Here is a 22528-nt window from a genome sequence, read left to right as displayed (position 1 = left end):
TAAACATTTAAAAATGGAGAAAATAAGAAACAAACAATATTATTAATTAAACTACTGAAATAAACTACTTTAACAAAGGAAATATTTGACTGTTATTAAAGAGTAATTGTTTATGTAATATCTAACAGTTTCTAAAACTCCTTTTAATAAAAATGTTGTTTCACTTTAACCACATATGATGGCTGCAGTTCCATCTGTGGCCACCAGACGGTGATATTTCCTCAATATTCATAGTGTTCTGACTGCACTTGTGTGAGAGCAGTTTGTTTTTGATGGAATTAAAGATGATGAATGTGTGAACATGAGGAACATTTAGTTTCTTCATAAATAATTAAAATGTTCATCTTCAGTTTCATCAAGTATTAGGAAAACAAGAAACCCACACACACTCGCGCACACACACACACACATATTACATTACGTTTACTTCCGTGTGCTGCTGTTCAAACAGATTTATTGTTTCTCTAGAACATTAAAACATTAATGATTAACTTTTGGACACAGGAGGAGTGAATTCTGAACCTTATCGTCTCTGATGATGAACTGAAGTCATGTGACGTCACAGACACAATCAGCTGCTATATCATGACAATCTTAGGACTTCAGTGTGTCGGTGACACCACAGTAAATACAGTGTGATAAAGAGTTATCTTTAGTTTCTAGGTCACCGCACATGAACGTGTGTGTGTGTGTGTGTGTGTGTGTGTGTGTGTGTGTGTCCTGACACTTTAAAAGCCTCATAAAATAAAACATGCTAACGTGTGTTTGCTGTGAAACATTAAAGTGCCAAAGCAAACACACAGGAGTTTTTACTAGTTTTACTAGAGTTGTATCAGCAGCAACAGTAGCAGCAACAGCAGCAGCAGCAGCAGCAGCAGTGGTGGTAGTAGGTCATGACGTCTGTATCATAGCAACAAAGCTGTATCATAGGCCAGTGTGGTTAAATAACAAACTAACAAAGTCTCGCCTCATAAAATCCTGGTCAGCTCACGTCTACGATATCTTAAACCGCTCACTCTCCCACACCAAACCCCATAGAGAAAATCAGGGATTTTAGCTTGCGGGGACACAGGAGCTGCTGATCCACTGCTGCCTCGTGTGGTCCCTTAGTGTCACTAACGTATATTTGAACAAAGAATTTCAGACGCCGAATTTACAAAATAAGACATTTGAACTGAGTGATGGAGGCAGCAGTGGATCAACATGTCCTGTGTCTCTGTGATGTTAAAATCAGTGATTTTCTCTGTGGACTTTGGTGTGAAGAGACGTTCATGTTCGTGTCTGACGATTAATTGACCTCAGAGACTCAGTGTCACTTTTTCAGCTCTTTGGTTTGTAGACATTAGTCAAAGAGTGATTAACACACACACACACACACACACACAGTCATGAGATAAAAAAAAACAAAGACACGACTCAGCGCCTAGTCATAATTCCAGGTGAGATTCAGACATGAGTTAATTGCTGAATTATGAATGAGTGACTCTCACTGCTGCACCTGTGTGTGTGTGTGTGTGTGTGTAAATAAATCACACAAAACATGTTTCCACACCTCACTGGCAACTAACACATGCACACCTGATGCAGCATATAGAAAATTTATGCAAATGTCACAGGTATATCACACACACACACACACACACACACACAGAGGGTGTGGTGGGAAAATGTCACTTGCAGAAACGGAGCCAAACTACTCTGATCTGATATATGTTGTTACACATTTTATGTTTTTTATTTTTTGTTATGTAAAGGGGAACTTTTAGTTGTGCAGATTTTAATGTTAAGTTAATGTTTGTTTCAAGTTTTCAGTTGTACAAGTGTTTTTTTTTTATTTTTGCTCCTCACCTGTTCAGCTGTAAACACATTTGTTGCACTGATGGAACATTTTTGTTTCATTTTGTGTTTTTTTAATTGAACCAATGCTATTTTTGGTTTGTGCTAATGTTGTTGTTTATTTTGTGAGATGTTAGTTTTTACTTTACTTTACTTTAGCCGTAAAAGTGTAAATGTTTGCGTGTTGTATTTGTGCAGATGTTACACACTGACACACAGTCAGTGGCCCCACCCTTCTCTCCACACCTGCCCGTGAACTCTGGATCCTCCTCTGTGGGGCGCGGTCCTGGAGGGTGGAGCAGCTCTGGGAACATTGTTACATTCTTGGCTTCTTCACTGCGCCACACTCACTCACTCACTCACTCTCACCCTGTCACCCCTCCTCTGTGCTCTCTGTTCTCTGGATCTTCTCTGAACCGGGGAACGTTTATTTCATTTGTTTTCCCGTTCACTCGGATAAGATGATGGCTCCGGAACCGCTGCGTTCGGCCACGACCGTCGGCTGCGTCGAGGACACGTCGCTCGCGCTCCCCTCTGACGACAACCTGCGCTCGGGACAACAGCGCGTGCTCAATCAGGTGCTCACGATCAAGAGGAGCAAGTCCAAACATGGCAAGAACGGAACACAGAGTCCGTCACCGACAGGTAACCACACACACGCGCATACACACGGACAGTGTTAATCGGTGACCTCTGACCCACAGGTTTGACCCCTGACTCCTGATTTCCTCAGGTTTTTGTTTCTCTACTGCAGACCAGGTTTAACCAGACCCGGTTTAACCAGATCATTTTGGTACAAAGTTAGTTGTCCAACAGGGGTGTGATTAAGAACTCTGGGGCCCGGGGGGCCAACATAACAGAACTGTGAATTTCTCTGTGAGATGAATAAAGTATCTATCTATCTATCTATCTATCTAACGCCCAATGAAAATCTGATCAGTTAATCATTTTTATTCTCAAAAACGCTTCCGTTGTGTTTTCATGTGTAAAAACAAAAACGCTACTTTGGAAGAAACGCTGACGTCATAGCTCCGCCCCTCTCTCTCCTGCTCTTTCATTTGTTGTTTCTTTATGTTTGTCATCGTTTTCTTCTGCTTCTTGTTTTTGTTCTTGTTGTTTAGCAGTGCAGGTGTAGTAGTTGTGTAGCAGTTGTGTAGCAGTGCAGGTGTAGCAGTTGTGTAGCGGTGCAAGTGTAGTAGTTGTGTAGCAATTGTGTAGTGGTGCAGGTGTAGCCATTGTTTAGTAGTTGTGTAGCAGTGCAGGTGTAGTAGTTGTGTAGCAGTTGGGTAGTGGTGCAAGTGTAGTAATTGTGTAGCAGTTGTGTAGCGGTGCAAGTGTAGTAGTTGTGTAGCAATTGTGTAGTGGTGCAGGTGTAGCCATTGTTTAGTAGTTGTGTAGCAGTGCAGATGTAGTGGTTGTGTAGAAGTTGTGTAGTGGTGCAAGTGTAGCAGTTGTGTAGTGGTGCAGGTGTAGCAGTTGTGTAGTAGTTGTGTAGTGGTGCTGGTGTAGTAGTTGTATAGTAGTGCAGGTGTAGTAGTTGTGTAGCAATTGTGTAGCGGTTCTGGTGCTGTAGTTGTGTGGCAGTTATGTTGCGGTTGTGAAGCAGTTATGTAGTAGTTGTGTAGCGGTTGTGTAGCTGTTGTGTAGCAGTTGTGTAGCGTTGTGTAGCAGTTGTGCAGCGGTTGTGTAGCATTTGTTTAGCGGTTGAGTTGTAGTTGTGTAGCAGTGCGATCTCCTGCCTTGCATTTGTTAACTTTCAGTGTAACCTCTCTTCTTCTGATAACTGTGTTAGTTCTTGTGTTGACTTGCACCCTCTGTTGGCATAAAAACAGAATTACACAGGTGCAAGGAAATGTCGGGTAAACAAAAATAAAATGTTAATTTATTAACGCATTTTTAATCAGTGAAAATCTTAAAAGTAACTGTTTCCTGTATTTGTCTCCGCCCTCTTTATGTTTTAATTCCCTGAGGCAAAACAGTGTGTCATAGTTTGAAGCCTCTGCTGTTTTATTACTTACAAACCGTTGTAAGTGGTAAAGTTTTTTTATTGTTTTGCCTGATGATGGAAGTCGATGGAAACAGAAGCCTGTGCAGCTCAAACAGAGCAGAGTCTGAGTTTTTCTGTGGCTGTGAAACGTGATCCACGGTCGCTGCCGCTGAACAACAGAGTTCTGTTGTCGACGCGGTGAGAAACCGCTCCGTCGCTCTGAACTGTTCCTCTCTGTCAGGTTTGGAATGCAGCCTCTGGCCTCTCTTTCAATCCCACACAAACACAAAAAAACAAAAAAGTGTTTTTCTCGTTGAAAACAGGGCCTTGTTTTTATTCTCGTCCCCGTGGTGATCGGAGTCGTTAATAATCGTGTGTTTTACAGCCGCACTGACGCTGTTAATGCTTCAGTAAGTCATTGTGAAATTTATGGCACCGCAACGAAAGCTGCACATATGAGACGCCCCACAAACAAGCACATTAAAGGCTTTTTCTGAACTAATGATACAAAAAACAATGCATTTTTCGCTCCAATTTCAGAGACTTTTATTCATTTATAGCTTGATGTAAAATAACTGCCTTTTATGTATTGTATGTATCCATTCACATACAGTTACATTTGACCGCTCGCTCTCCCACACCAAACCCCATAGAGAGAAATTGTGATTTAACACCACAGCGCACAGGAGTTGTTGATCCACTGTTGCCTCCATGAGTAAGTTCACATGTGTCACTTTGTGATTTCGGCATTTGAAATCCTTCGTTTGGCTTTGCCTCAGTGACGTAAACTGACCACACGAGGCAGCAGTAGACCAGCAGCTCCTGAGTCCCCCTGGGCTAAAATCACTGATTTTCTCAATGGGCTTTGGTGTGGGAGAGTGAGTGGTTTTTAAAAGTTCAGTTTCCTGTTGGAGAGTTCTGTCTAACAGTGAGATAAAGACGTGAACCAATCCTTAAGATATGATAGACTTAATCTGTTGTTGTTGTTATAACTGCAGTGATCCTGAAATGGTGAATTAGTCATAGTTTGAGAGTCACATGGTCACATGAATCATATGATGGCACAGACGGGCGATTACATGGCAACGTGCTCACACAAGAGGACGGGATTAACGAAAGCTGCAGACGATGACTGATGCTGTGTTGCGTCTGTATTTCTGTCTCACTGAAGGAATGAGAGACACCCAGTATAGCTATAGAGTTTGTGTTTATCGACTAATATCTTTTTGAATTCTTTCTAAACAACTTAATCCCACCCCACACTAGAGCATAATTGGCCAAATTTCAGTCCGTGATCTTGTCCTTCCGATAACTGTGGGTGCCTTCCCATTTTAGGCTGATTTGAACAGATAATCTGACCAAATTATCCTGTTGTGTGTGGGATTTTCAGAGTCTTCCCGATTTCAAATCATAAGTAATTACACGTTTGATATTTACGACTGAAATGGATGTCATGTACATTTATTTAGAACCGTAACTTGTACAAGTCAACGTAGATTTCTCAGTCATAACTTCATGCACAGTCTCCCTCTCTCTGTCCCTCTCACGTCCTTCTCTCACTTCCTTGTCTCCTCTCTCCTTAGGTCAGATCCCGTTCCCTCTGGGTTCGCACAGTGAGTTTGGAGCCTTCAGGTTTTCTCCAACCAAATCAAGCAGCACCTTTAGCCGCAGCCACTCCACCACGGCAACCAACTACAACAAAACGGTAACCTATAATCTCTGTGACCTAATCTGTCTGTCTGTCTGTCTGTCTGTCTGAGAGAGCTGACTAACTAGCACCTATTTATCTGTGGACTGTATTTATCCAGCGCCTTTCCAAAGCTGCTTTGCACTACAGTTTACTCTCCGTTCAATCGAGCGAGCTATTTAGCATCTATCTATCTATCTATCTATCTATCTATCTATCTATCTATCTATCTATCTATCTATCTATCTATCTATCTATCTATCTATCCATCCATCCATCTATCATCTATCTATCTATCTATCCAACTAGCTAACCAGCTAGCTAACCAGCTAACTATTTATCTATCTATCTATCTATCTATCTATCTATCTATCTATCTATCTATCTATCTATCTATCTATCTATCCAACTAGCTAACCAGCTAGCTAACCAGCTAACCAGCTAACTATTTATCTATCTATCTATCTATCTATCTATCTATCTATCTATCTATCTATCTATCTATCTATCTATCTATCTAACTATTTATCTATCTATCTATCTATCTATCTATCTATCTATCTATCTATCCATCTATCCATCATCCATCCATCTATCTATCTATCTATCTATCTATCTATCTATCTATCTATCTATCTATCCAACTAGCTAACCAGCTAACTATCTATCTATCTATCTATCTATCTATCTATCTATCTATCTAACTAGCTAACCAGCTAACTATGTAGCTATCTATCTATCTATCTATCTAGCTAACTAGCTAACCAGCTATCTATCTATCTATCTATCTATCTATCTATCTAGCTAACTAGCTAACCAGCTATCAATCTTTCTATCTAGCTAACTAGCTATCTATCTAGCTAACGAGCATTGGGTGTAGTTATTTCTTTACTTGACGTTTCTGTTCAAACGTTTTTGATTCACTCAGTTTTTCTTACATTAAAGGACAAACGTTGACATTATTCCGAACATGAAACTTCATCACACACACATTAAACCTGTGTTTGTGTGAATGTTGAGTATTTTGTGTGTTTTTACACTGAATGACCTGAAACCAGCGCTCAGCCTGCTGCTGTTAGCAAAGACACAAACAGTCGAGGTGCGATATTAAATAATCAGCTGAGCTAATCTCTGAGCTCAGCTGTTTGTTTACTGAGCCAATCCAGCTTTAATTTGTCCTGTGGTATTTAGACCACGTCGAATAATCCTCACACACACACACACACACACACGCACGCACACACACGCGTGCATAATTAAAGAGGATGTGACAGAAACATGAACGATGGTGTGAAGATGATGATGATGATGACAAAATCCAAGAATTCATCGCCACACTCCCTCGACATGCCTCGACTCGTCGTTGTTTGGTCAGACTGAACCAGAGCTACACACACACACACGCACACACACACACACACACACGCACACACACACACACACACACGCACACACACACACACACACACACACACACACACGCACACACGCACACACACATGCACACACACACGCACACACACACACGGCTGAGGTCAACATGAGACCTTTGTGGAATGTGTGTGTTCCTCACTCTGACTCTGACTCACAACAGTGAGTTGTAACATTTGTCTGCTGCTGAAATAAGAAAATGTCAAACAGGGACAGATTAGAGATTAAATTATTGGCAGACTGATTAATCTGCTGGGTTTAACCAGGCCGGCATTGACAGATTACTACAAGTTACACATTTGTGTTTCCAGAAATGTGAAAAATGCTGTTTTTTTTGCATCCAAAAGAGAGTTTATAAATTGGTTTTGGATTATTTGTTTTCATTAAACACATTTTATTAGATGGAGGAAGAAATTGGCTCGAGTTAATGGTCAGTTTTATCCGTGGAAGTTTCAGCAGAATCTCTTTGCTGGTGTGAACTCGACTGAAACATGAACCAATCTGACGTGTTGTTCTCTGTGGAGTCTGAAAAACACCTCATTTAAATGAGTTCTCTGTTTTTAAACTGTCATCTTGGCAATAAAGAAGAACAATGATATATATCTATGTATAAATATATTTAGATATATGTAGTGTAAACACTGAAAACTTCCCCCACGCTCTCACTGTTTATGTAGCAGTTCATGTTCAACTGTTGCTAGGCAACCAGTTGTGTTAGGTATGCACACAACGACGAGTGAGACAACAAATATTTAGATATTTAAATATATTATATTTCACACTGAAAAACCACTTTAACTGGAACAGTTTTGGGGACGAGTCGGTCCCCGGTGGTCAAGAGTGGAACTTTTTTTTATACATTTTAGTTTTTTGCACCAAATTATATTTAGTAAAAAAAGTGTTATTAAGTATCGGATCAACTTTTTTTCCTCGAAATGCTGTTTTTTTCTCTCGAAATTCTGATTTCTTTTCCTCGAAATTCAAATTTCTTATTTTTCCAGAATTTGTACTTTTTTTCCTCAGATTTTTTAAACTTTTGTTCTCAGAATTCTGGTTTATAAAAACCCAGGTTCTCATCGTCATTATGGTTTGTCTTGGATGAGCTTCAGTGATTAATTGTGAGCAAACGGTTGTGAGTCAGTGTTTATAGTTTTTTGGGAGAGAAGAAAGTTTTCCATTTCTTTGTCTCACAGGGGAACTCCTCCCTCCCTCCTTTGTTTTCATTAATCCTAATTATTGTTATTATTTTTGTTCTGTGGATTTTTGTGGCGCTTAACATGGCTTTAGTTTAGGGGCGGTTTTAACGAGCGTCTTTGTTCCAGAAACACCAGATTTCCCCGAAACTAAATCAAACGCCGTAGGTGTAAAACGGTAGAATGAGTTATTGTGGAAGCATCTGCAGGACGTGTTCTGTCATTTCCCTCAGGCAATGCCAGGTTTCATGTCTGGTAACTGTGTGGCAAAGCTAGAATTATATGTTTTGTACACACACGAAAACGTTTCCGTACACAGAGCAAACGAGACAAAGTCCTGAGTTTGTTTTCAGAGAGAAAACCTGGGTTTGTGTGATTGTTTTTATGGAACTGGGTCCTCACTGGAAAATCAAGGAAGGAAGGAAGGAAGGAAGGAAAGGATAATGCTTGTTTGTCAGATTTCTCCGCCTGGAATAACAGTTGATAGGTTTGAAAAATGCTCCTCCTGTAAAAAAAACACTTTAGCCATTAACTTGGCAAAGTGCCACAGACACGCCCCTTAAGTCATGTTGTATTTTAGCGACAGCAAATCACTTTTCCATGACAGGTTTTTTTTTACGACGTGTGCGTTTATGTCAGAGGGACGGAGCCTACGGCGGGTTATTCAGTCGTCATTTCTTGCGTTATCTTAATAACACCTCAAAGCTGTCGTCTGTAAATTTTAAATATCAACAAATGTCCAAAGAGTCCACACCCTGTGACTCTCTGTGTGTCTCACTGTCACAGTGACGGAGGCAACAGCAACTCCTTTTTCTCCCAAAAATGACTCGTGATTCCTGCTGTTGCCGACATTCTCAGGATATATCATCGTCCTTCACGATCAATCCAGCGTTAACAAATGAAGGCGCTGGAAAGTAAAACAGTCTCTGCCAGTTTCACTCGCCCGGCGTTGCTACTTCATTTTCTCAGAAAACAATAGTAGGAATATTTGTAATATTTGTAATAATGATCTATTCTCTCTTTTTAGGCAAACAGCCAGAGGAGTCGCACTCTGTCCAATAAATCCCTGGGAGGAGGACAGCTCAGCTCGTACGCTGTGTGGGAGCAACGTTCCAAATCGCCCCGCTCGCCTCAGGGTCTACGTGGACTGGCACCCAGTCGCAGTGACCCGGCTCTGGCTCCTCCCTTTTCTCCTGCTCCTGCACACGTCATGGTGAGAGAGTCGTCTCATTTACCTAAGCTCTTATTTTCTTAACCCGCGGCGTTGTCATGTGACTGTTCTCCACCTCACAACGTTCAGCAGAGGGTCAAAGGTCAGGGGGGCCACAGCCAGCACAACATCCAAACTCAGGTCAACCGACACAGCACCTACACCATGACCAACGGCAATCACATGACCAGCAGCCAGACGCGCATCGTGCAGCCCACGTCCGCTCAGTCCCACACCGAGGGAAGGATGGGCACCATGAAGATCTCCAAGAAAGAGCTGCAGCAGTCGGCGTGAGTTTCATCAGGAAATATTCAAAAACATTAACGTTGAGTCAATGATAGTGGGTGTAGGGGGCGTGGCCTCAAAAAGGCCCGCAGTAAGTCGAGTTCCCAACCTTTTAATTTCCAGTTTATATGTTTGACAGACTTTTCCAACAAAATATTACATTTTGTCGGTTGCTCACTCTCCCACACCAAAGTCCATAGAGAAAATCAGTGATTTTAGCTCACGGGAACACAGGAGCTGCTGGTCTACTGCTGCCTCGTGTGGTCAGTTTATGTCACTGAGGTAAATCTGAACAAATTATTTCAAAAGCAGAAATATCTCAATGAGACATTTGAACTTAGTGATTGAGGCAGCAGTGGATCAACAACTCCTGTGTGCTGTGATGTTAAAATCGCTGATTTTCTCTATGGAGTTTGGTTCAGGGCGAGAGGGAGTGGTTTACACTCTGTAAACGTTGTTTAACAGTGAGATGAAGTCATTAAACTGCTTCTCCAGTGATTCCTCAACACTTTTTTGGCTATTGTATATGTGTTTAAATAGCATGCATAAAGTTAGACGTCTCTTAGAAATGATTTATTTACCAATTTGAAATGATCTCAGGTGTTGCAGATATGAGTTATTATTAGTTTTAAAAAGTGGGGAACACTGTCTTATTCAACCCAACTTAAAAAAAAACTCAACACTCCCTCTCATAATATAACGAATCCACTTTTTTTTTTTAAAAAACGTTGTGACCTCGGATTAAATGACACGTGTGATTCCTGCTCCTCCAGAGTGAACAGCGGGATCAACCTCTCAGACCTGACTCTGCGTGAAGCCGTGGCGTTCCTCTCTCACTCTGAGGAGAACTTCCAGCAGTGCGGCGCCACCTTCATCCAGCACGGCACCTACAAGGAGGAGCGTGCTAAACAGGAGGTCTGAGCACACACACACACACATACTTGCTCTCTCTAAACACTTCCTGTACAGACACGCCCTACAAATATGCTCTTCAGTGTTTGTGTGAGGGTTGTGTTAAAAGTGTTGATGCCGTGTGTGTCCTCAGAAGACCTTTGCGTCACCTGCCTCCGGGGGAGTGGGAGGAGCCATGACTCCTGTTTGTAACGTCAGTGTTGTTGCCATGCCGCCTCTCACTCCTGCCCTCTTCTTTATCGGCACTGCAGGTTCACCAGCTGGGTGGGATCCCTCACCTGGTGACCCTGCTGCGCAGCTCCAACCCGGCGGTGAGCCAGGCAGCGGCCGGCGCTCTGAGGAACCTGGTGTTCAAACACCACGACAACAAGCTGGAGGTGCAGCACTGCGGGGGGATCGGGAAGGCTCTGCAGCTGCTGAAGGAGACCGACTCTACTGAGACCCAGAAACAGATCACAGGTACGACCTCAGGATGATCCCGATCTGGCCCTTCCGACAATCTTGGGTGTCTTCTGATTTTAGGCTAATTTATGACCATCATGATAATCAGACCGCCTGGATTTATTTCGATTTCATGGCTGTAGAATTGTCAGAAAAATGATCGATGAGTGAGTTTTCCAAGATAACTTTCACTTTTCCGTATCCGGCAGTTATTCAACCGTTTAGGAATTACGGTCCTGATAGGCTGACGGTGCACACGTGTGACGCGCTGGTGAATCTTGTCTGTGATTGGTCGGTCGTTCTGTGGAAGTCCTGAGGGCAACCGGTAGTTTTGGAATTTTCTAGATATCACAAACGGTGTAGGAGTTCTGGTCATGAGCAGTACGCTTGCCATATCCTGATTCTGAGGACTCCGAGTCTGCAGCCCTGATCTTGCGAGGCTGGTTTACCCGTTAGCAGACCGCCCCCCCCAATCTCCCCGCGACAATTAAACCATCACAATAACTCAATGAAAACCCACTAACTGGTGTGGTTTACAAATCAAAGTGTGTGAGGAAACCAGGTCCATGTGAGTCTCATCCAGTCTCCAGAGATCTTGAGTTGCAAAAATACAAAGACACCAGACAACAAAAGCTAAGCAGGGTCTGAGTCAGGGCCTTAAAAGCTAAGACTATCTGAGATCTATGTCTGACCAATCAGGAGGAGTTGAAGATGGGCCAACCTCCAAATACACACAGCTTTGGATTATAAAGCAGTTTATGATCAGGTGTTTTTATAGCCCTGGTTTTATGTTTTCACATATTTAATCATATTAGACTGACTGAGGGTGAAGAATTACATCACAGTCGGGTCCAGTTCTTGTGATATCTCTGGAACACCATGAGGTCATTTCTACTTGGAAAAAAATCAAGGTCACTGCGACCTCACAAACATTCCAGGAACATCTCGTAGAAACGTTTTCAACCTTCACTCGGACAATCCTAAGAACACCCAGAGGAACCTTTACATTTGGCATCAACGTTTGCTTGGACTCAAGGTTGTGAGTGTTTTTTTATGGGAAATTGCTTCAAATTTGGGTTGAAAGTGGTGTCAAAGTCAAGGTCAGTGCGACCTTACAAAGATTAGCTTGAACTTGCAAATGCAACATTCCAGGAACATCTTCAAGGGATGTTTTCAAATTTAGTGTCAACATTGACTTGGATTTAAAGAGGACGTGATTAGAATGAAGTGATGAAAATCCTAAGAATACCCGGAGGAACCTTTGAAATTTGGCATCAACGATCACTCAGACTAAATTGTTTGTTTTCATGGCTCTGGCTTCATGATTTCAGGTTTTTCATCATGAAATCTCAGAAACACCTTGAGGGAATTTCTTCATATTTAGTGTCAACATTGACTTGGACTCAAAGATGAAGTGATTATGTGTCACTGTGACCTCCCTGTGACTGAATGAGTGATTCCTGTTTTAAACTGAACTCCCCTCTGGTTTTGTAGGTCTGCTGTGGAACCTGTCGTCGGCTGACGAGCTGAAGGGAGAGCTGACGGCGACGGCGCTGCCCGCGCTCACGGAGAATGTGGTGGTGCCGTTCACGTGCTGGTCGGACAACAGCGCCAACAACAACATTCACCCCGATGTTTTCTACAGCGCCACAGGCTGCCTGCGGTGAGAACATGACACAACACAACAACAATCCCCACTAAGATAAAGCAAGAATTACGTATTAAAATAATATTTCCCAGTATAGAATGTAATGGTTTTTTCATTGTGTTGCTTCAAATTGGGATTTTGATTTGAAAACAGTAAGCTTGACTTGACTCACAGGGTTCATCCGTGCCAAAATCCACCCTCTGATTATCTTGTGGGCGTGTGAGTGAATCCATGCAGAAAGAAAGATAAACAGCTCAATGATCGCTGTGTTTGTGTTTCAGGAACTTGAGCTGTGGCCAGCAGAGGGAGAGGCAGGCAATGAGAGACTGTCCCGGCCTCATCGACTCCCTCATGACTTACGTACAGTCCTGTGTGGCCGAGGAAAACCCAGATGATAAGGTACGAGTGTGAGGACGCGCATCTGCAGCGTCTGCCTCAAAAACAACAGCAGAAAACACTTCAGTCCACTTCAGTCCACTTCAGAGCTTGATTGTCCCTCAAGGAGAAACTTGATTTGCAGTTGGTGGTATTAAAAAAAGCAATTAAAAAAACACAATTAACATAATAAACAAAGACACAGGACAACACAGACGCAGCTGAACCAAGCTTGACCTAAAACAATCCCAGTCAGATCTCAAGTTCAAGACAAGAGCTGCTAATAAAGTGCAACAGGAAACAGTAAAAACAGCTTGAAGAGTCCATCATTTTGTACTTTTGACTCTGGAGCCTTAATCTCCAGAATGTCCAGAGAAGAAGAATGAAATCTCTGCATCGTCCACTAAAATGTACTTCTACCAAGGCGGTTATGTTTCTGACTGAACCAGTCAATCAACCAACCTATCTACCAACCTTCTTACCTACCTCCTTACCTACAACCTCCTTACCCACAACCTTCTTACCTTCCTCCTTACCCACAACCTTCTTACCTACCTCTTAACCTACCTCCTTACCCACAACCGACCTACCACCTTACCAACAACCTTCTTACCTACCTCCTTACCTACAACCTCCTTACCCACAACCTTCTTACCTACCTCCTTACCTACAACCTCCTTACCCACAACCTTCTTACCTACCTCTTTACCTACCTCCTTACCCACAACCGACCTACCACCTTACCAACAACCTTCTTACCTACCTCCTTACCTACAACCTTCTTACCTACCTCCTTACCTACAACCTCCTTACCCACAACCTTCTTACCTACCTCTTTACCTACCTCCTTACCCACAACCGACAACCTTCTTACCTACCTCCTTACCTACAACCTCCTTACCCACAACCTTCTTACCTACCTCTTTACCTACCTCCTTACCCACAACCGACCTACCTCCTTACCCACAACCTTCTTACCTACAACCTTCTTACCTACCTCCTTACCCACAACCGACCTACCACCTTACTGACAACCTTCTTACCTACCTCCTTACCTACAACCTTCTTACCTACCTCCTTACCTACAACCTTCTTACCTACCTACCTACCTACGTCAGTAATTCTGGCTTCTGTTATTTGAATTTGTCCCTAATCCTCTTTCTAATAGCGGTAAAAAAATGTTTTTGATTAATTAAAGCTAATTAAATTCCAAGTTGTAACAACTTCCCAAGTTTAAGTAAACTCACCTTGATCTTGAGTAGACAAGATTATAATAGTTGCGGTAATTCTTTGGACAAACACAGATGTACATTGACATACAGGGCGTCCTCAGGTCCAGCAGTAAACTTTCTATACATACAGAGTGTGTGTGTGTACATGTGACACCGTGCTCTCTCAGGACATTCTGGGTGTGTGCGTGTGTGTTTAATGGCTGCTGTTTACACACGCTGCTGTGTGTGTGTGTGTGTGTGTGATATTCTTTGTTTATTTTAAAGTCAGGTGTGTTAATGAGACTCAGTAACTTCTTGTTGTGAACTCAAACGGGAGTCTTTAAAAGATGAAAAGCTGCTGCACTTTATACTCAGCACTCAGTAGGGGATCGAGCCACTCCCACACCAAACCCCACAGAGAAAATCACTGATTTTAGCTTGTGGGGACACAGGAGCTGCTGGTCCACTACTGCCTCGTGTGGTCGCTTTGTGTCACTGAGGTTAATCTGAACAAAGGATTTTAAAAGCCGAAATGACAAAAGACATTTGAACTTAGTGATGGAGGCAGCAGTGGATCAACAGCTCCTGTGTGCTGCGGTGTTAAATCAACGATTTTCTCTATGAGGTTTGGTGTGGGAGAGTGAGTGGTTTATAAGATGAAAAACTGAAACATCACATCACAGGGAGCGATGAAGCTTTGCATTACAACAAATTTGGAAAAGTCTGTCTCACAGCGAAAAACATGCTGACATAGATTTCATGGGTTAAGTATTTTATGAAGTTGCTAAATCAGCCACACAGCTGGTTGTGTGTATATATGTTGCCTCATAAAACCACACACACACACACACACACACACACACACACCCTGAACTTAAGGCGTGTCCTTAATATACATCACCTGCTCTTCCTGTGCCACTGGATCACTTGTGTTTGTAGTAGTGTGAGTAAACACAGTCCACCACAGCTCACCGGAGGCTAATGCTAGAGCTAACATAATCGTAAAAATGCAAACACCTTGAATCGAGTGCTGCTTTTGTGACATCGCGTCATGTGAAATTGTCTCCAGCAGCTGAAGAGAATCAGATCAGGGTCCATTGACAAAAACAGCGATTTATACATCACAGCTCAAATGTCTTATTTTGTGACTTCGCGGTTTGAAATCCTTTGTTCAGTTTTACCTCAGTGACACAAACTGACCACACGAGGCAGCAGTAGACCAGCAGCTCCTGTGCTCTGGGAGCTTAAATCGTTACTAATATTTCTCTTTCAACTCTTCTGTCTCTTGTAGTCTGTGGAGAACTGCGTGTGCATCCTCCATAACCTGAGCTATCAGCTGGAGGCGGAGTCTCCAAAGTGCTTCAGTAAGTACTACCCGACAGACGGTCAGCTGGAGAACAAGAAAAGCCCCCCCATTGGATGTTTCAGCCCCAAGAGTGGCAAGGCTCATAAGCAGGTGAGTGTCGCCTGCCACACCCACCTACACCCGTGTCCAATCACTGTGGCTATTTTAATCCAAGCTCCGCCTCCACCCTTTTTTTTCCTCAGTTTGCATTTGATGTGAATCGCCCGATGTTAGACGACGGCGTCCCGTCAGGTGAGAGGTGGCTGTGCCATCCCAAAGCCATGCGCACGTACCTGTCTCTGCTGGGCTCGTCTCAGAAGGACGCCACGCTGGAGGCGAGCTGCGGCGCGCTGCAGAACCTCACTGCCAGCTGGGGGCTGGTGAGTCCACGGGCGATCAGTGAAGTCCACATTGGACTTTTTGACCCATAAAAAAAAGTGTGAACCAAATTCTCTTTAGCGGAGAACGAGGCTGACGTTGAGTTTTTCTCTTCACATTTGAAGAGAAGATCGAAGGAGAAGTCATGCAGAACATCAAGGAGGATTTTTACGGATATTGCCCCCTCCAAGGAAACATATTTTTGGTTTTTAATTTGTCTCGGCAGTTGGAGAAAAACTGTGGGGGGATTTCAGTCGATGGTTTGTTGTTGAAAAAGGTGTCGTCAGCATAGCACTTGATCTTGAAACTGAGGGATCCAAGCACAGAGCATGGGGTACGCCTTGGTTGATTGGGGTTTTCTAACAGTTAGGCCAGGGCAAATATCGATATTTTAAATAACAAATGAAGTGTCACTCGCCGGGCGTCATTACTTCATGTCTCCTCACGGTGGCGCTGCTCAAATGAATGAATGGAAAGTTGTGCAGAAGTTATCTGGCTGAAGAAGAAGAGGGAGTTTACGGTGGGATAAAGGTGGTGAAAGCTACGTTCAATACACAGACTTTATGACCTTTCACCTTTCTCTATGTTGAGAATAAATAGAGAAGATATCAGAAGACAGATATGGTGATGTATTGCTGTACGATTGTCTCGCGATATATCGATTACCACAGAATCGTTGTATCGTGATAATATCAGTATCGTGGACCACAGTGAGTTTCCTCGCATTTATAGAGTTGTATTTCTAAAGTTTTGTTTTCTTTAGCATTTTGAATACAAGTCGCTTTGGATTTTGCAAAATTTAGCAAAATCGGCCAAACTTTCAGTCCAGTCAGTTGATCGTTGAATCGTTGTTTATTCACCGAATGTCGGAAAATATTGCTCTTAAATGTCTTGTTTTTGTCCCCAAACCAAAAGGATTCAGTTGTAATGATTTCTTTGTCCTATGGAGCAAAGAAATCAGAAAATATTCACATCTAAGAAGCTGAAAAATGAGGAAAACAATATCCCAGAAAATGCTACCGAACTATGTGGACATATTTTGATTGTTCTACGAGATAATCTGCTGCTACTGTAACGTCAGATGAACCGGTTTTGTCTTTTGCCTCAGGGTTCCGAGGCCATGACCCAGATCCTGGTTCAGAAGTTGGGTGCCCTGCTGCACTTGTCTCCTCTGTTAAAGTCACCGAACGGCACCCTGCAGAAAACCGCCATGTCCCTGCTCAGTAACATGAGCCGGTATCCCAGTGTGCAGACCACCATGGGTGAGGAAGAAGCACCCAGACATAGATGAATGTTTATTTCGAACATTTTTTAAAACCTCGTCTCCTCCGCAGCAAAACAGATTCTGCCCGAGCTCACGGGCCTGCTGTCGACGGGGCCTCGCGAGATGGGGAAAAGTGACGAGACTGTGGCAGCGGGCTGCAACACGGTGCGGTCTCTGATGATGGCCGACCCCGAGGTCAGCAAGAAGTTCATCAACAACGAACTGGTGACTTCGCTAGCCGACCTCAGCGAGAACGGGTGAGTCAAATGGACTGAATTTCCCTTCTTTTTCTGAGCTTATGCGTGAACATGGATCTGATGCTCAAGTCTACGCTGTCTTCTCGACTTTAACTCGATGTAAGACGGAGTTTTCCAATGCAAAACTGACGTTTGCCAAATCCCATAGAGACAACCACTGATTTTAGCCAATCTCAGCTACATCGGGCGATAGGCGGGGTACACCTGTGAAAGAAATTCTTGAGTCATCAGTGTTGAGTAAATCAAATCTTTACTGCATGCATGGATTTTTGCATGGAGGAGAGACACTGTCACCAATGTCTAAAATGGTCTTTCCCGTTTCTCAAGAAAGCTCTACCATTTATACAGAAACATCAAAGTAAAACAAGAACAGACACAAGAAACAACGTTTATGACCCCCTTAGATGTCACCTAATGTTTACGACGACTAACAGATACCATTTGTGGAAACCCTAAGTTGACCCTTCCTTATCATACACTTTCCCCAGCCTCCATTCACAGCTTGACTGTTAATTGTTGTCTTAGAACATTACAGGAAACAAGAAGAAAACCAGTTATTTCCCACACACCCTGGACAGTTCGCCAGTCCATCGCAGGGCCACACACAGATACAGACAAACAACCATTCACTCTCACACTCACGGTCAATTTAGAGTGTCCAATTTACCTAATCCCCACATTGCATGTTTTTGGACTGTGGGAGGAAGCCGGAGAACCCGGAGAGAACCCACGCACACACGGGGAAAACATGCAAACTCCATGCAGAAAGGCCCTTGTTCCAACCCCGGTCTTCTCGCTGCAAGGCGAGAGTGCTAACCACTACATCACCGTGTGGCCCTAAAATGACCGTATCATTTGTAAATGAAATCTTGTTTTACAACTTTTTGGGAAATTGGAATGTACTTTTTTCAGTCATTAGTTTTCCAACTAGGAATTCTAAGTAGATTTTGGAACTATAAGTAGAATTTGGAATTATAAGTAGATTTTGAAAATGCAAATGAATGGATAAAAATGGATGAAACACAGAGCCCTAGTGTGCAGAAGACGATCTTGTCTGTGTGTCTTCTGTTGCTGATGTGTCTTCATGTCTGTGTGTCTTCTGTTGCTGATGTGTCTTCATGTCTCTTGTCACAGGTCTTTCCCCAGAGGCAGCAGAGCCGCCTCACTGCTGCTCTACACCTTATGGAATGAGAAGAATTTACAAGGCGTTCTGAAAAAGGTAAAAATGCAAAGCTGTGACAGCTTCACTCTCTGCGCACACGCTGCTGCTCCTGCATCTGCTGCTGCTGCTGCTGCTGCTGCTGCTGACTTGCACAAGCAGAGACAGGGAGGGTAAATGGGCGGGTGTTTGTTATTGTGACTCTGGCTCACTTTCCCTTCCCTGGTGCCACACCCAAGAGCCGAGTGAATACAGAAACAGTCATGCAGGAATCCTGGCCGACTGGTTCTCGCGGCTCAGCGACGACGACTGCTGTAGGAAGATGTGAGAATTAGAACAGAGATAAAGAAGAGGTCAAACAGCAAGAGTGACAGGCGGAGACGCTTCCCTGAAGTTTGTGCATGAGCAAGCGCTGATGGTTACACTGTTGATATGAAAGTGACAGTTCAGGTTTTTTGAAGTGTGACTCACCACATCACAACTTTACCATGTCTTAAGAACATGTGTCACGTCTTTATCTCACTGTGAGACAGACTTTTTCAATAGGGAACTGGAGTTTGTAAACTGTTCACTCTCTCACACCAAACTCCATAGAGAAAACCAGCGTTTTTAACATCACGGCACACAGGAGTTGTTGATCCACTGCTGCCTCCAGTTGTGAATTCAAATGTCTTATTTTGTGAATTCAGCTTTTGAAATTCTTTCATTAAATTTACCTCAGTGACACAAAGTGACCACACGAGGCAGCAGTAGACCAGCAGCTCCTGTGGACTTTAGTGTGGGAGAGTGAGTGAGTGGTAGACAAACAAAGAATGCTGGAAAAGCATGTCTAACAGTGCCTATTGTGCTGTGAGCGCCCCCTGCTGCTGAGAACAAGCCTGAGACACCAAATAAATTGTACATCAACTTCTGTCAATAATATCTTTCTCTCACTGTGAGACAAAAACTTTTAAAAACTGGTCAGTGAAGTTTCGTGTTTTGTGATTATAACTCCACAGCAGCATCTGTTTTCTGACTGACCTGACTGAACTTTTAACATTTCCAGATGCATTTGAGGGAGAAATATTAGTAACAAAACCAGTGCACCAGACCCCATTGAAAAAAAATGCAATTTAAGCTCACGGGGACACAGGAGCCGCTGGTCTACTGCTGCCTCGTGTGGTCACTTTGTGTCACTGAGGTAAATTTGAGCAAAGTATTTTAGATGCCGAATTCACAAAATAACACATTTGAACTTTACTAATGGAGGCAGCAGTGGATCAACACCTCCTATGTGCTGTGATGTAAAATTGTTGATTTTCTCTATGGGGTTTGGTGTGGGAGAGTTTACGGTGTACGAACTTCAATTTCCTGTTGGAAAAGTCTGTCTAACAGTGAGATAAAGACGCAGACATGTTCTTAAGATATGAACTGTCCCTTTAAGGTGCTTCCACACACTTAAATTATTTGCTGGATCCTCTGTGTTCATAGTAACGCGAGTAAACACAGCGCCGCCCGCTCACTTTGAGGGGAAGCTAGATAACAGACAGAGTGGTTCCCACGGTTTCATGATGATTTCTCAGCTGTTTGTTTCCTGATCCACAGCTGGGATTAGCTAAATCCCTGTTTGTCAACGACAACACCACGTCAGTGCACAGGTCGGCACAGATCATCGACTGAGCGCAGTGGCCACGTGACGCCGCGCAGCCCCCACAGGTACGGACCGCTTTGTTTAGTTATTATTTAAGCTCATGTGCACGGGGACGGGGATTAAAGTGTCTTCCTCTCTTCCTTTCATTCATGTGTTCATGTGCGTGCCTGCAGATGGAAACCCGGCATGTCGGGACAGAAGCTGCAGCGGCCACACCCACTCTCGCAGCGAGGAGAGCGTGGACACAACTTCATTTAACAGCTTCGCTCACAGACGCAGCGCCCTTTACATATATGTTGTATATACTTTAGAGAAGAAGAGAGAGAGAGCTTTTAATTTCATACGTAATCCTGCGGTGTTTGTATGTATTTAACGTGGACACATGTAAAGTGTGTGTGTGTGTGTGTGTGTGTGTGTGAGAGAGACGCTAAAGACGCTTGTTTGTTTGGTAAAACACGCGTCTGTGGCCACGAGAACTGAGCTACGGAAAAAATGTATGAAAAGAAGTGGAAAAGACAAGATATGATGTCATTGAGCGAGTTCAGCAGGTATACCGTGACGTTTTTTTAAAAGAAAATCTGTCTTTTATTGTTTATTTTATCTGCGTCCAAATAGTCATCGATAAATAAAGTCGCAATAAAAGTGTCTGTAGCCTCGCAATACGAGGATATAGCGCCTTCAAATCAGTCGTAAACTTGCACTATCTGTGCGGGGTTATGTTTATGTACAAATATGACAAACTGAGTTTTCTAACTCCAGAAGAGGGCAGCATTGCAACATTAAATCCCTGCAGAAGAAGTAGAAGAAGAAATCAAATGATTCCGAATTTTAAACCCACAAACTCTTCCCAGAATCGTTACGCGTTATGATTTACGATGTTGTGAGGTGTAACACGAGGGCTGGGTCCGAAGAAAAATGAGGTCCACTGGTACACAGACTCGAGCTTTTCACAGATTGATTGTGGTTCACTTCAGAAAGAAAACCGCACTTGGATTTGTTCTTTTTTTAACACAAATGCTACAAGAAATGCTACATTTTACAGTTTAATGCAGTTTATCGGATTTTTTATTTTGTTGTTGTTACTCGCTTGCTGTTTAGCACATGAATATATATAATAATACACATATTTTGTTTTCTTGCTGAAAAACTCGGTACACGGTGGCCTAAATGTGAAGCTACAGCTAGCTAGCTAGCAACAGGATAGCCTAGCGTAGCTTGAAACAAAAGGAAGATCGTGTTTCTCTGATGTTTCCCCCTTGAGATGTGAATTTGTTGCTACAACTGTGCGGTGACAAACCATTTCTACTTGATATCGTGTTAAATGCTAGCAAATATTTGTACGATATCATCACAAGAACACGATTTGCGTACAGAAAAATTCTTATTTGTGAAATGTGACATTTTCCCAGTCTGGAACTCATTTTCAAGATTTTGTTTTGGCACCATGAGAAACAGGTGGAGGTAGCAAGTCTTTAAGCTAAAGTTAGCATGTTGCTTCACATTTGGCTTCAAATTATTATAATTTTATTTTAAAGGGCCAGTGTGTCAAATTTAAGAAGAGTCTATTGAGAGGAAAGTGAAAGCAGTATTTCATTCATTTATTTTCACGAGGAAAACTAAGGACTGCGTCTCACACACTGGTCCTTTAAACTTTCTGTCGCGTTGCTTTTGAAATTATACCTTGTGTTGTTTTAGTTTTTTTTGTTGCTTTTTTCACATAAATAAAAGAAACATAGATGGAGAAATATTGTGAATTGAAACAGCAGAAGTATCCACGCAGTTAGTGTGGGGATAATGACGAGGCTCCGCCCTCTAACATTATCCATAATTACTGACTTGACATGTGCACATTCACGTATATTTACACTTCTACTTACACATTAACTCTCAGTCTTGTTTACTGAAATGAGATATAATCTTAAATTACTCACACGTCCTGGTAAAAGAAATGAGAAGATGGTTGTCGCAGTGGCGGGGATTTCCCGCGCGGTCACGCCGAGGTTCCTTCACCTCGGAGAAAACAGTATTTCTGTCATCCTGTATTTTTGGAGAAAATGTGATGTGATTAAGTTTAAGTAACTTTCCCTGTCGCTCAGTCAGCGCGTGAAATAAATTAAAAAAAAAAAGTTTGCAGGAAACACACGAGTCTGTTTTTTTTAACCATAAAATTGGTTTATTTTGTTTAATATGTTTATTTCGGTCATGACATTTAGATCACTCATCACACATCAGTGTAGTTCACACAATACACATAACCGAAAGGGAAAGTGAGATAATCT

The 22528-nt window shown here is 42.7% G+C and overlaps 1 protein-coding gene across 2 annotated transcripts; it reads left to right on the top strand.

Annotated features, from left to right (window-relative positions):
- Nucleotides 1-2156: 2156 nt before the first annotated feature.
- LOC131468342 (plakophilin-1) lies at nt 2157-22387 on the top strand. 2 transcript variants are annotated; one of them, XM_058642450.1, is made up of 15 exons: nt 2157-2481; nt 5407-5528; nt 9162-9347; nt 9438-9634; nt 10403-10544; nt 10793-11000; nt 12477-12645; nt 12912-13029; nt 15508-15672; nt 15765-15941; nt 17048-17201; nt 17274-17460; nt 18595-18679; nt 20204-20314; nt 20423-22387. In XM_058642450.1, the coding sequence occupies exons 1-14, from the start codon at nt 2298-2300 to the stop codon at nt 20276-20278; spliced, it is 2169 nt and encodes a 722-aa protein (XP_058498433.1). In that variant the 5' UTR covers nt 2157-2297; the 3' UTR covers nt 20279-20314; nt 20423-22387. The 2 variants fall into 2 exon arrangements, with proteins under 2 accessions (XP_058498433.1, XP_058498432.1); XM_058642449.1 differs by having other exon boundaries at nt 9435-9634.
- The last annotated feature ends 141 nt before the right edge of the window (nt 22388-22528 follow it).

The sequence above is a fragment of the Solea solea genome, chromosome 11 (assembly GCF_958295425.1).
Source record: "Solea solea chromosome 11, fSolSol10.1, whole genome shotgun sequence".
NCBI lineage: Eukaryota > Metazoa > Chordata > Actinopteri > Pleuronectiformes > Soleidae > Solea > Solea solea.
The sequence above is the reverse complement of the archived record's forward strand: the minus strand, read 5'-3'. Positions and strand labels throughout refer to the sequence as shown.